This window comes from Astatotilapia calliptera, chromosome 1, assembly GCF_964374335.1.
Source record: "Astatotilapia calliptera chromosome 1, fAstCal68.1, whole genome shotgun sequence".
Lineage (NCBI taxonomy): Eukaryota > Metazoa > Chordata > Actinopteri > Cichliformes > Cichlidae > Astatotilapia > Astatotilapia calliptera.
This window is the reverse complement of record NC_137422.1, coordinates 6,621,767-6,634,783: the sequence shown is the minus strand read 5'-3', so window position 1 is coordinate 6,634,783 and position 13,017 is coordinate 6,621,767. Positions and strand designations below refer to the sequence as shown.

At 39.9% G+C, this 13,017-nt stretch overlaps 1 protein-coding gene and 1 long non-coding RNA gene across 6 annotated transcripts in view; one reads left to right on the top strand and one right to left on the bottom strand.

Moving 5' to 3' along the window:
• The window catches only part of samd4a (sterile alpha motif domain containing 4A), a 74,787-nt gene that overhangs the window by 1,591 nt on the left and 60,179 nt on the right, over positions 1 to 13,017 (top strand). For 3 of the 5 annotated variants that reach the window (XM_026153898.2, XM_080302969.1, XM_026153809.2), the window contains exon 2: positions 1 to 558. This exon is cut by the window's left edge and continues 49 nt beyond it. In XM_026153898.2, the coding sequence (XP_026009683.1) occupies positions 363 to 558 (196 nt within the window). In that variant the 5' untranslated portion in view covers positions 1 to 362. The remainder of the gene's footprint in view (positions 559 to 13,017) is intronic. The other 2 variants (XM_080302957.1, XM_080303026.1) reach the window with 2 other exon arrangements.
• Positions 8,724 to 9,875, bottom strand: LOC145429525 (uncharacterized). The gene is made up of 2 exons (XR_013909781.1): positions 9,658 to 9,875; positions 8,724 to 8,951 (listed from the first exon to the last, which is right to left on the bottom strand). It is a non-coding gene; the product is annotated as an uncharacterized LOC145429525 (long non-coding RNA).

The window sequence follows — 13,017 nt, the reverse complement described above, 5'->3', positions numbered from 1 at the left end:
GTGACACAGCCTGTGCTGGAAGAAAGCTGACTCATCAAATATCAATCGCTCTGAGAGTGACTAAGCAGCAGCAGGAGTTCGTTTCACCTAATGCCCAGCAAGAAGAGCAACTAACACCCCCCTCCCATCTTCTCTCACCCTTACAACCCAGAGATTATCATACAGGAGAAGGCTCCACCAGGAATACTGGCAGAGACTGCTGACCTGACTAATAATAATAATAATAAAAAAGCTTAGAATGGTAACACAGCGCCACAGCTGAACAGAGACGCCAATAACCGCTGTAAAGCTACCGTTCAGTCTTAAGAGCAGATACGCTTCAATCCGCCAGCCTTCAACCCCCCCCTCCCGTCTTGCAGACCATGATGTTTCGTGATCAAGTGGGTGTGTTGGCCAGCTGGTTCAAGGGGTGGAATGAGTGCGAGCAGACGGTGGCCCTGCTGTCCCTGCTGAAGAGGGTGAGCCCAACCCAGGCCCGCTTCTTGCAGCTCTGCCTGGAGCACTCGCTTGCCGAGTGCACCGAGCTGCAGGTCCTGGAGGGGGAGGCCAATAATCCAGGTAGGACTACCACATGCTTGGTTAGATGCATTTACAGGCACTCACAAACACTACGATTACTTTTTTGTTCTTCACACTGCACTCTTCTCCTTCAGCAACTTCACTCTTCTTATCATAAAGGAGTGAACTGCGAAATTGGAAAAAAAAAACCTAACCCAAAGTAGATTTTTGTGCTTTTCGATTTATTCAGGCATATTTCTGAAATCTGGGAGTTGCCAGCAGTTATTACAGAAGAGGAAAGAGTGATGCATCTTCTCCACTTACAGAGCTGGAATCCATTGATGCAGCAGTTATCACAGTCACTGTGACAGTTTAGCTGTTTCTGGTCAGGTTTTTCACTTATTTAAAACGAAATGTGTTTTTTCCATTGTTCCATTGTAGTTCTCAATCTTGTAACAGACACTAGACAATCATGGTGCAGGCATCCCAAGGGCATTAGAATAAACTTCCTGTGTGAGGTGTTCCTGTAGATACAGCAGGAGTGGTAAATTGCTGAATCATTGATGGTGTTGTGCTGCACCCTGTGGCTGGTCAGTAGATGAGAGTGAGAGGAGGTTGAGAACTCGCACACGTTACCTCAGCTGGCACCACGGGTGGTTGGTGATGGCAGTCGGTTAGTGTGCCAGCCTTTATTGCCATGATGGTCCCTGGGCGGGTACTGGGCCAAGACAACTGAGGTGTTGGGGAGCGGGCGTGCATTCTGGTTTGGTTTTTGTTCCATCAGACTGCAGTGTGGCCATGGAAACTAAAACCCTGGCAACCGACTGAGCTCATGAAAAATAGAATGAAGCGGTGCTGCTGCTGCTGCTGCAGCAGCAGAGTGAAAGCGTCTCCGTGCACCTATGGCAACAGCTGTATGCGGTAACACTGGGCCATCACAGCAAACCTGCCTGAAGTGATACTCACAGATATTACAGAGTTTCTATCAGGGTGTACCACAGTCAGGGGCTTCGGTTAATACAAGCTGGTCTTTGTTATTATTGAGTAAAACTGGAGACATCAAAGTGCAGTTTATGAAATTCTCTTGGTCGACCCCTCCCAAAGTCAGGCTTGTTTATAGTGTCAGAGATCAGAGCAAAATGAGGACAGAGGCGATGGAGGAGGGCTGATGTCTTCTAATTCATCAGCTGTTCCTCCTTTTATTTTTATTTTTATTTTTTTACTTTTCAGAATGTGCTCCATCATGCGAGATAGACTTATGGTCTTTGTGGTGATATTTAAGTCAGTTATGTTCAGTGTGGCTCCTAATTTTACAGCTAGCAAGACGTTGATTTTATTTATTTATTCTCACAGGACAGTTGAATTCCTAACAAAGGAGGCTGGAGAATTTTTCATTTGATTAATTTTCTTAAAATTAGTCCAGTTTAGCATTATGATCTGTTATATTTACCAGCCAGTGTAGTTTTCAAGTAATCTTCATCCATGTCTGTGAGTGATGGACAGGAGACCCCTACAGGAGCTACCCCAAATACGGGTATTTGTTAGAGGTGTGACAAAAGTGCACAGCATTGTGTTGTGACTCTGTCTTTATGTATTGTGAGACTCTGACTTATCCTAGTTGGTCATGTGGAGCTGTTAATTCCTGGTTAAAACATCTAGATCTAATGGAAGCTGACCCAGCTAAGAACAAGTGATGATACTTATTTTATTTCTCATTTCTTTGTTTTTCTCAACAAAACAAAACATAAAAGCCATACAAAAACAGAGGTAAATGGATGTAGAAGTAAAAAACATTGATCTGGAGAATTGTCACATCCCAAATTTTTAATAAGTCTGTGTATAAACAGTTGCAGGTTCAAATCCCCGAACCGCTGATTGAAAAAACTAAAACGCATATTGGTGACAGAGTGTGGATCTATGAACCAGTCTTTTCAGATCAGTTTTTTCTTTACTTCAGCACTTGACAGTGATAGGAGCAGGTTGCAGGAGAACCAGTGTAACATTGAGGAAGCTAGCAGCAAAGTGTCATTAGTTAACAGCGTTAACATCTCCAATTTCTTCCTCACAGTATGCACTGATATCAGATTAGTGAACAGTATCGACAGATACTCGGTGTGAGAGAGGGAAACATGTTGTATAATAAATACTCACAAAGAAAATGGCGGCCGTTACAACCTATGTCTAAAAATGCAGTTTCATGCATCGGTCAAAACATTCTACTCCAGGTTCATGACGCCCAGCTCAAAACACTAAACCCAAGTCGAGTTGCCCAAGATTCACAGAATTTACAGAAAATGTAAAATTTTTGTGATATATATCGTTGTCGGGATGATAAATTGTCTTATATCGGGATATGAGATTTTGGTCCTGTCGCACAGCCCTAATTTGTGTAACTAGGCAGGGCAGTAAGGATTCAAGGAGCTTTATTGTCATTCGCATCACATGTTAACATGAGGTGGAACGAAATTATGTACACGCGGTCCTGGAGCGAAAAGAAACAAAATAATGAAGAAACAGAGTTTTTTTTTTTTTTTTCTTAAAAAGTAATACATAAATATTTGGGGTTTTTTGGGTTGTTGTTTTTTTTCCTAACAAACAGAATAACAAGTAATAAAACAATATGATAAATAATATGATAACTAGAGTGCAACAACCTGAGTACCAGTATGGATATAGAGTGTAGGTATAAATAAATACTTTAGCAGCAAAGTGCATGATGACCAGCATTGATAAAGTGACAGTGTCAGTAGTGATTAAGGTGCTACAATAGCAGTTCTTGACCATTTATGCATTGAGAAGTCTCACAGCTTCTAGAATGAAGCTGTTTCTCAGTCTGGTGGTTTTGCATTTAATGCTCCTCAGCCTCCTGCCTGAGGGGATCGGGACAAAGAGTGTGTGTGCTGGGTGAGTGGGGTCCTTCATGATACAGGTTGCCCTCTTCCTGCATCTGGAGCTATATATGTCTGTGACAGTTGGGCGGCTTCACCACCCTCTGTAGAGCTTTCCTCTCTGCCACAGTGCAATTTCCGTGCCACACGTTGATGCCGGAGCACAGAACACCAGTTACAAAGAGAGGAGCTCAGTCCACAGTCAGTAATTTATCAACAAGTGTCTGTGGGATCATTGTGTTGAAAGCAGATGAGAAGTCCACGAAGAGCAAACGGACGTAGGAATTCTTCTGCTCCAGGTGGGTGAGGGTGGTGTGAACCACAGAAGAGATGGCATCTTCTGTGGAGTAATTGTCTACCAGTCGCACAAACCTCTCGCTCAGCTTCTGCCTAATTATAATCTATAGTAGTTCAAGAGAGTTGGTACCTGCCTCTGTACCCAAATATTTGTACTACTACTACTACTAATACTAATAATAATAATAATTTTTTAAAAGAAATGTTTAGAATACTCGTTTGATTGTTACCAAAGTCTCCTTTAGAGTGAGGCACACACCTGCTATAAATGTAAGAAGGATTTCCTCAATTTTACTGACATCTTAGACCAGGGGTGTCAAACTCAAATACACAGTGGGCCAAAATTCAAAACTGGAACAAAGTCGCGGGCTAACGTTAATATTTATTGAAATATATTTATTCCTCCAGATATAAGAATGAATCTTTTCTTATGGACTCAAACACGTTTTGCTGAAAAACTGAATATGGAACAAGCAAAGCTTAATACTAAACAATATATATATTAGCTGTATAATACCAGTAGGCCAGCTCTAATAGTAATTTGGTATGGCTTCGCGGGCCAAATGTGATTAGGCTGCAGGCCAGAGTTTGACACCTATGTCTTAGACAGATCAGGGACAATTGCACTGTTCAGGTTTGGTGATTCAAAACTGAGTCTGTTTATCTCAGTGTCATCAGGTCAGGAATTTACAAAGTGAAGTAACTCTGTGGTTTTGCTACATTTACAGAAGCACACACATTTGAATAGTAACTCAAGTAAAGTCTCCTAGAATTTTCGTAATGCTTTTAAACTGATCAGTTGGAGTAAGTTTGTAGTTATTAGTATAGAACATGTCAGAACAGCTGCATTTTATTTAGATTTCTATCAAAACAGATCATTTTTCACCCCTTTTCCGGTCAACATTAAAGGTAATGATGTTTTTATTAAGAAAACATATCATACTATTGTGGAATGACTTGGGAAAATTGGATAATTTGGAGTTTCTTTCTTGACAAAGTCCTTGGTCTGAATCAGAGTATTCTGAATAGTTAGAAGTTATCAATTTGATATACGTCAGCTCTGCGTGTTCAGTTTGCACCTCTAGTTCACTGGAATAATTTTAAAGTTATTAAATGAGTTTCTAACTTCTGTAAATCCTGGAATTTGACGTCGTGCCCCTCAGTTTTGTCACACCTCGATCATCTTGTGGCCATTTCTAATCTGCTGATTCAGCTTGGTAACATGAAATCCGTGGCCCATTTCAGCTCTGTGGACCTAGCGTCAGAGCACATGCAGCTGAAAAGAGGGAGACTGGGAAGATTGTCTGGTTACATGATCCCTCTGGTATGTTGTGGTAGCTTGTTTGAGTGCTTATGTACTAGGGTAAGGCTGATAGATCAGTTAGCTGTTTTCTTTTTGTTTGTTTGTTTTGTTTTTTTCTGAGTTTGTATGGGCAGTTTATTGGTTTTTGAGTTTCTCAGTTTTAAAGTTGTTTTCAGTGACTTAAAAGCTGCTTCCCCAAAAGAGTTTTAGCACATAGTTCTGTGAGATCTTTTTTTTCCCCCTTCATGGATTTGACTAAAACACAGAGTACACTTTTGAAATTAAAACAAGCTATTATATACATACAGTGTGGGCAGGATAAAAAGCTAATTCACTAATCCTAAACTGAGTCAAAACTTCTGAGTCAAAACACTAATTACCGACTGCTTGTGAATCAGGACAGTGGGATTTTATGCTGATACAGAAATGAGACCTGCAGGCACTTAAAGGGTTAACATACAGCTGGAGGTCTTGGGCTGAGTGGAAAAGCGCAACTATTTGGAAAGCGCTGTACAACTGAATGGAATCCTCAGTGACCTACTTCTCCAAGCGGCTCAGAGGCAGGCTTTTTTCGGGACCCTGGAAGTGACTTGAGATGTGGCCCCAGTCAGTGGGATCGCTGAGACCTGCAGAATTGCATCACATGTGATTTATGATTTATTCCTCTTTGTTATTGGATTAACATGATTTTATCACGCTCTGGTTTTGGTTACTTTATAGGGTTTTTGTGTTTCTCAGCCTCTTTTTACTTTAACAGTCCAGCACAGATGTGTAAAAGGAGTCCTGCATCCACTGAGTTTTCAAGTCAAGCTTAAAGACAACAAGTGAAGTGCCAATTCAAATCATTCTTATCACTTCACCTTGCAACTTTGATGGCTTTTGGTGCAGAAATCATAGGGGAATTTGGAATACTGGTTTTACTGTTTTTATTAGCTGTCTGCTAATAAGCAGCCAGCTGCATTTTTGTTGTGATTAGGAAAGAATGTAACTTCCTGTTTTTCCTCCCCTCCTAAAGAGAACAAAACTTCTTTTGAGGCAACCTCAAGAGGGACAATATTGGATTAAGTTGAGAGGACTTGAATAGTGTGCAGAGCGCTATCTGAAGGATGACATATGCACACATGTGTAGGGGTCGTGTAAGAGGTGGGGTTAGGGCAGGACAGTGGGCCTGGTGTTCTGAATGACTAGCTTCATTTTTGTGTGGTGTGGTGTATTGCTGACCTGGCCTGCACGGCTGTTTGAGCTGGAAGGAGGCTGCCAGGGATTGAGAACATACAAGCAGCAGCTGTGTTGGAGAGGTGGACAGAAGTAGAACTCTGTACTTGAGATGAGTTGCAGCAGCCAGCACTTGGTGACACTGTATTTATATGCAGTTCCTTTGTTTTGGAGTCCGTCTTTGTTTTGGTTTTTTTTTTTTTTATGCTTTTGCACTGGTTGTTTTCTTACTGCTCAAAATGAATGCGATTTGAAGGTTGAGCAGAACAGTACAGCACAGACTATAGTAACCACAGTGATGGCACATGTAAAGTAGCTGTTAAGTGTAATGGAAAGTTAACCACTTTATTTACAGTTTGCAAGATAAAATACCCTGTAGGGGTTTGTTTGTTTGTTTTTTAAAAACACCTGTGAGGTTCTCACTCTTTGTGATCTGTGATTATTAAGCTGAACTGTTTTTAAGGAACTGGAGAAAAACTGTTGCACATGTTAAAATTAATGTAAAGGGAGTTAGCAATGGACACCGTTTTTTTTTTTTTTTTTTTTTTTTTTTTAAAAACAGTTTTCATATATTATCTTTGAAGGAGAGACGAAAATTCATTCATATGTGTGGAAGGCAATGTCAATCAAAAAATCTCAGCCAAACACAGTCAAGTCACAGTCAAGTCCTATCAAAATAAATGATTTCACCGTGAGCTTCTATGCACTATTTGGAGATCCAAATGTACAGTTTGTGCTGTTTTTGTAACCAGCTGCGAGAAGAATGAAAGGTGTTTAATAATTTCAGTGTTCTGTTATTTTCTGAATTTTAATGTAGCATTATCTAAGATGGGTATAGAGAGCTGATCAGTCCAGTCAAGCTTGAAATCAGGTATGTGAAAGCTCAGAGATTTTCAAACCTGTTCCTGCTACAGCCAACCAACCACAGCGGCATATACAGTACTCTAAGAAGTCACATGGGTGATCATGTCCCAGCCCTACTCTCTCTGACTGAGTAGAACATTGGTTAGATGGTCATGCCATTGTGTCACAGCCTAAAGTTTACCTGTGTTAGATTTGGAGGGATGTAAATGCTCAGAGTTGTAGTATGGATATGAATTTAAATTTCCATTAAAGAAAAGTATTACAGGAACCTTCCCAGCGAAATGGAAAAAATGCCTACATTTGATAGTTTTCAGTTGCTGTTTAGTTTGTGAATGGCAGAAGTGCAAAATGGAAAGAGACGTGAGTTTCTGGCGGCTTTTTGGTAATTTGAAACGATTAGGCGAAGCAAATGGAAAAGCACTTTTCTTAACACCTTTGAGCCTTAGATCAGCAGAATGTAAGAATTATACAATGGATGAGGGGATTTAACGTCAGTGAAGAATTTGAATTCAAAAAGCTGTTTGAATGTAGGTCAAAATATGGCTTCTGGCATTAGCCTTGTATCTGTTATTGTAGAGAGAGGGAAAGCAGAGTCGCTGTCAGTCTGTCTGGAAGGTGAGTGACGGGGGGGGTTTGCGTTTTTATTTCTTATTTTTTTTAATGGCTAGTATTACTCAGTGAATTCCTGTTGCACTCTCTGCCTAAACTAGGTCTGATGAAAACCTGTACTGGAAATCAGCATTCCTGACTGAGGCGGTAAACGGTTCTGGTGTTGGGGATACTGTCTAGGAATGTGGGCACGTAGGAGCACACTTGAGTCAGTAGCTCAGTGTGAGTTGAACATGGGCTTTCCGTGTGTGTGTGTGTGTGTGTGGCGGGTAGACAGTGGAAAGAGAAAAGTGATTCCACTCTCACTAGAGCTAAGGTCTCCTAAGTACACCATGGTGTGGAATAATAATAATAATAATAATAATGGATACTTTATTGATCCCCATGGGGAAATTACTTGTTTTTCTCTGCATTTGACCCATTCACTCAGTGAAGCAGTGGGCAGCCCACTAAGCAGGCGCCCGGGGAGCAGTGTGTAGGGACGGTACCTTGCTCAGGGGTACCTCAGGGTAGCCGTTAAGTGGATTCGAACCGCCGACCTTCCGATCATGGGGCGACCACTTTACCTACTGAGCTATCCCTGCCCCCAAGAGAGGAAGAGGATGGGATGGGTGGGGCAGAGAAGGGAGAAGATGAAGAATCAGGAATACTGCTGCCATTTACAGCTGCCATTCACTGCTTTCTGTCTGATATGGCTTTCCAAAGGCTTTTAAAGTTATGTTATTAACTTTGAATATTAACTTTATATTAACAGACCTTATGGCTTCCAGCCTCAGTTGAAATGAACAGATATGTTGATCAACACCGTTTAGCAGCCCAAGATGTTTTGGAGTTTTGTGGTTTTTTTGAAGGAGACTTTCAGGGTTTGTTGACGAGATCTAAAAAAACATGCCTGAGTAAGATGAAGATGATGAGTAATGTTTGTAAGAGCTATAGCATACATTTTAAAAACAAAAAAAACATGGATGTCAATCTAATTTGAGCCTAATGTAGCTGGCCTGTTCTGCCACATGAGTATCTATAAATACGGTCTCCCACAGAGATAAAACTTAAAAGTGGAATTTTCTTTTTTAATACACACCCATAGAAGCTCTGTCATCAGCCTTTTGTGCCTTTTTGAACGTCTGTAGAGGGAGAGGGGAGAGAGAAAAATCTTGTCTCTGGTTTGAGAGCCAAACTATTTCATCGCACCCACGCATGAGCAAACAGTTTATTTCTGGAGGTTGACGGCGTGTTCTGTGAACTCGTACTGAAACTCAGGAATGGGGACAGACAACCTGCCAAATTGACCAGAGGGGGAAATAAAATTAGTCTTTTCCACCAGACCTCTACAGCAAATGCTTTTCCTTGTTGCTTGAGTACAGTTGGGTGTGTGTGCGCGTGTGTTTATTTGTATAATTAGTATTTTTATAGTTTACGTTTTACTGTATATATGTGTGTGAAAATAAGGGGATTTGCAACTGCCAAACAGACTCCAGTGGCTAGTTTGCTACTAGCAAACTAGCCACTGGGCAGACATGTCAGCCTGTTGATATTTTCTATGAGGGAGGCAGATGTAGTGTCAGTGATAGCAGGGATTATGCAATTAAGGGCTTCATAAAGGCTCAAGGTTTAGTTTCTCACTCACCCTTCTATGCTTGCTTCTAACTTTGATATCTTAGCTTCACCTTCTGTAACATGTTGGATTATTGTGCCATATGTGTATCTATGTTCATCTAGCCCAAACCTAAACCACATGCTCTGATTGTGGTTGAATGTGATTGAATAGCCAGTCTGTTAGTGCTGAGTGTTTTGTGCTGAATTCATTTCTTAGATGATTAGAAAATAAATACTTTTACATATACTTTGGTCTAAAGACAGGTATTCAAACTTCTGTAAATGATAAAGTTTAAATAACCTGCAAGTTCTACTATATTTCCTAGTACAATTACACTATGAAATAAAGTTAACAACAACTGTTTGTGTTTTTGAATGCTTACTCACCAAACCTGTTGAAGATGTCTCACACTCCAAGCAGAGAATATGCTCTGAACCAAGGTCTCTGATCCTTTTTTGGATTGGAAAAAAAAATCTGCAACAAAGCAGCAGCGATACGATGTGGTGACCAGAGACCACAGAAAGTCAATAAAAGTCAGCAACTTCAAACAATGAAGGCGAAATAAACAGCGTTGACACAAAGTAGGAGGGATTCTCGGCTTCCAGTCAAGTTAAGGAAATGACTATCAATGAGGGTGATCGATATTTGACAGGATGGTAAACACGACAGGCAGCTAGAGCCAGGTATGTCCATGAGAGACCAGGCATCAGTAACAAAGTGATTGCAACAAGCAGATCGCTTCATAAAGGCTCTAAGTTGCAACAATGAGGTGGACTGAAACATAATTGGTGTGTGTGAGAGGGATGTCATGCAGTCATTTAAAAATATGAATAACCTGAAATGTTATGTAGCATAAAAGTACAAGTTATGCATTGTCAGCTGAACCTTTTGGAATGGTAGGTGGCCTGTGTGTGGTATATACAGTCTGAAGGTTTTATATATCAGGACAAATGTTATCCAGTTCTTGCCAGGTTTTAAATTGGGTCAGGAAAACCTGAGAATTACACCCCATGTAGACATGACATGTAGAGCCACCTTTTAATAGCAATAATTTCAAATAAACATTGTCTTAGTTCATTGAGGTTTGCAGGCATTCATTTATACACAGCTCTGTAAAGGACCCATCATAGCATTTCACTCAGATTGAGGTCTGGACTTTAATCAAGGTGTTGCCATGACCCAGTTTTGTTTTGTTTTTAAGAGAAAATGGGCTTTTGCCCGGCAACCTTTTCCAACACGCTGTACTTATTGAGTATGTTTCTAGTTGTTCTGGCGTGCTGCTTTTCCTCTTAGTTTGTATGGAATCATTAAGGGTGTACTCAGTTTTTCACAGGACTTCACAGAGTCTATGAAATCTTTCTTTTTCACATAACTGTATATACAGTGTAACTGTGGTGTAATTAAATCGTGATCCATTTAGCTTATTTAAAATGCCCTGCTGGGGATCACATGCAGATCTACCACAAACAGTCTGTCCTCCTAAATTCTAGATTTAAATTCAAACTGATCATGATATCAGTGCTTACATTTTCCCCTTTGCCTGCACATGTTCACATAAGAAATTAGAGCAGTTAACTTCCACCTTAGCTAAGAATGATGGTTAAATAAGAATAAGAATAACTTTATTTATCCCGAGGGAAATTCTTTAGTCATGTACATGCTCAAAGCAGCAGGAGAGACAGAGGAACAGATGAATAAGATATACAATAAGAATAGTAGTATACAGTAATATACAGTAGGATAGTGCAAGACATAGTATCAAATAACTAACAAAGTAATATATATAACTATATCCTGGAGAATAAATAACTTGATTATCAGTGCAGGCGATTCTAGAAAGTGACATAGTATTGTGCAATAGAATAAAGGGAGTAGCAGCACATGATGGGGAGATGAAACAAATATTCAATAAGGTACTGTTGGGTAATATTGCACGGTCTGAAAGGGAACAGAGTAACATTGGTAATAGTCTCAGGAAAATCACCTACAGAGTGAGGAAGAATTATACAGTCTTATAGCCACCGGCACAAAGGATTTATTGTGGCGGTCAGTTCTGCATTTCGGGGCAATGAGTCTTTTGCTGCGTTTGCTCCGATGGTCCACCATGGGGGCATGCATGGGGTGACAGGGGTTGTCCATGATAGAAAGAAGCTTTTTTAGCATTCTCCTTTCAGACACCTCTTCCAGGTTCTCATGTCCGAACTCGGACCGAACTTCAGTCAGAGCATGCTAGCGGGCCGTCGCTATTACCGTGTTGTTTGGAAAATACGGCACACTTAAAATCAATGCTTTGATTTTTCTGAAAATCGACAGTGCCCCTTATAATCCCGTGTGCCTTATGTATGAATTCTGGTTGTGTTTACTGACCTTGAAACGGTTTTATGTGGTACATGGCGCTTGAAAATCTTTCAAATTTTTTAGTACGACTTTGCTAAGCTACGAAGCTGCACCGCTTGATGGATTGTGGGAGCATTACAGCTATCGTAGGCAGGAGCCTCGCGGAGTGATACGTACTGTGCTTCAACATAATATTACCGTATTGTGTGTGTGTATAACCTCTTTTGAGTTTTGTGGATATTATACATGGTTATGCTGAGGATATGTCGGCCATTTTCCACTGGAAATGCCTTTTGGTTAAACTGTCAGCAAGGAATTTGCACTGTTAAATTTTTATATAACTTTAATGCACATAAACAGCTGCTTGTTTAAGTGAAAATACATTGATGTTTTGGGGTTTGTTTGTTTGTTTTTTGTTTTTTTTTTGCAGTAATAAAGTTATGGAGTTGTAAAGTATTTTGTCTAGTGTCAATTATATCGTCAGTTATATCGTTATCCCAAATTTTCAAATGTGAATATGAATGAATATGAATGAATATTCTTTATTGTCATTGTCACAAGTACAATGAAATTGAAAGATGTCTCCGGTCAGTGCAACATCACGAAAGATAAATACTTAAAAACTATAATAGATAGGATATAAAAGATAGAAATACATATAAAATACAGTATTCTCATACAGTAAATACGCCCAAGCAATCCAGGCCTAAGGCCCCATACAGACACTCAACATACGACCTAGTTGATATATCACTCAAACAATCAATCACTCAGTCAATTTGTTAGCGCATCCAACAAAACATGTCTGAAAGCATTCCAACATCAAGGGCACAAATGACAACAGGGGCAATGAAAGTCATCTACTTTTAGTAGCAAAATGTATATCGTGATAAATATATTTGGTCATATCGCCCTGCTCTAATGGAGGCTGTTTAAGGTTGGGAGCCACCCAGTCTCAAGTGTACTGACTGGCTTTTAGACTGTACACTGTCCCACTGTATTAACTAGTTTATCTAATAATTACAAGGTGTTTGTATAAGGTATATGTGCAGTTAATTCACTCTACATTTTAACAGCAGTTGTAGCTCTAGTTGTTAAGTTTCTTACTCTCCTTAGAAACATCTGAACTTTCTTTCCTGTTAAAAACAAAAGGTATAGATTCAGATAAATTCATTCATGCCCTAAAATGTAGCAACTCTTGTTGATGCTTACAAAAACACCTAAAGAAAAATACTGCATCAGTACTTCTTTAGACATGTAATATTCTCTGAGATTAAAGGGTTATATTTCAGAGGAAAAAATATTCTTAGATTAGTCAAGGAATCATATCTCTTGACTTTGGAAGGTTTAATTAACCTTATCAAAGCAGTACATACTAGATAGAGAATATTTATTTGAAATAAAGCAGG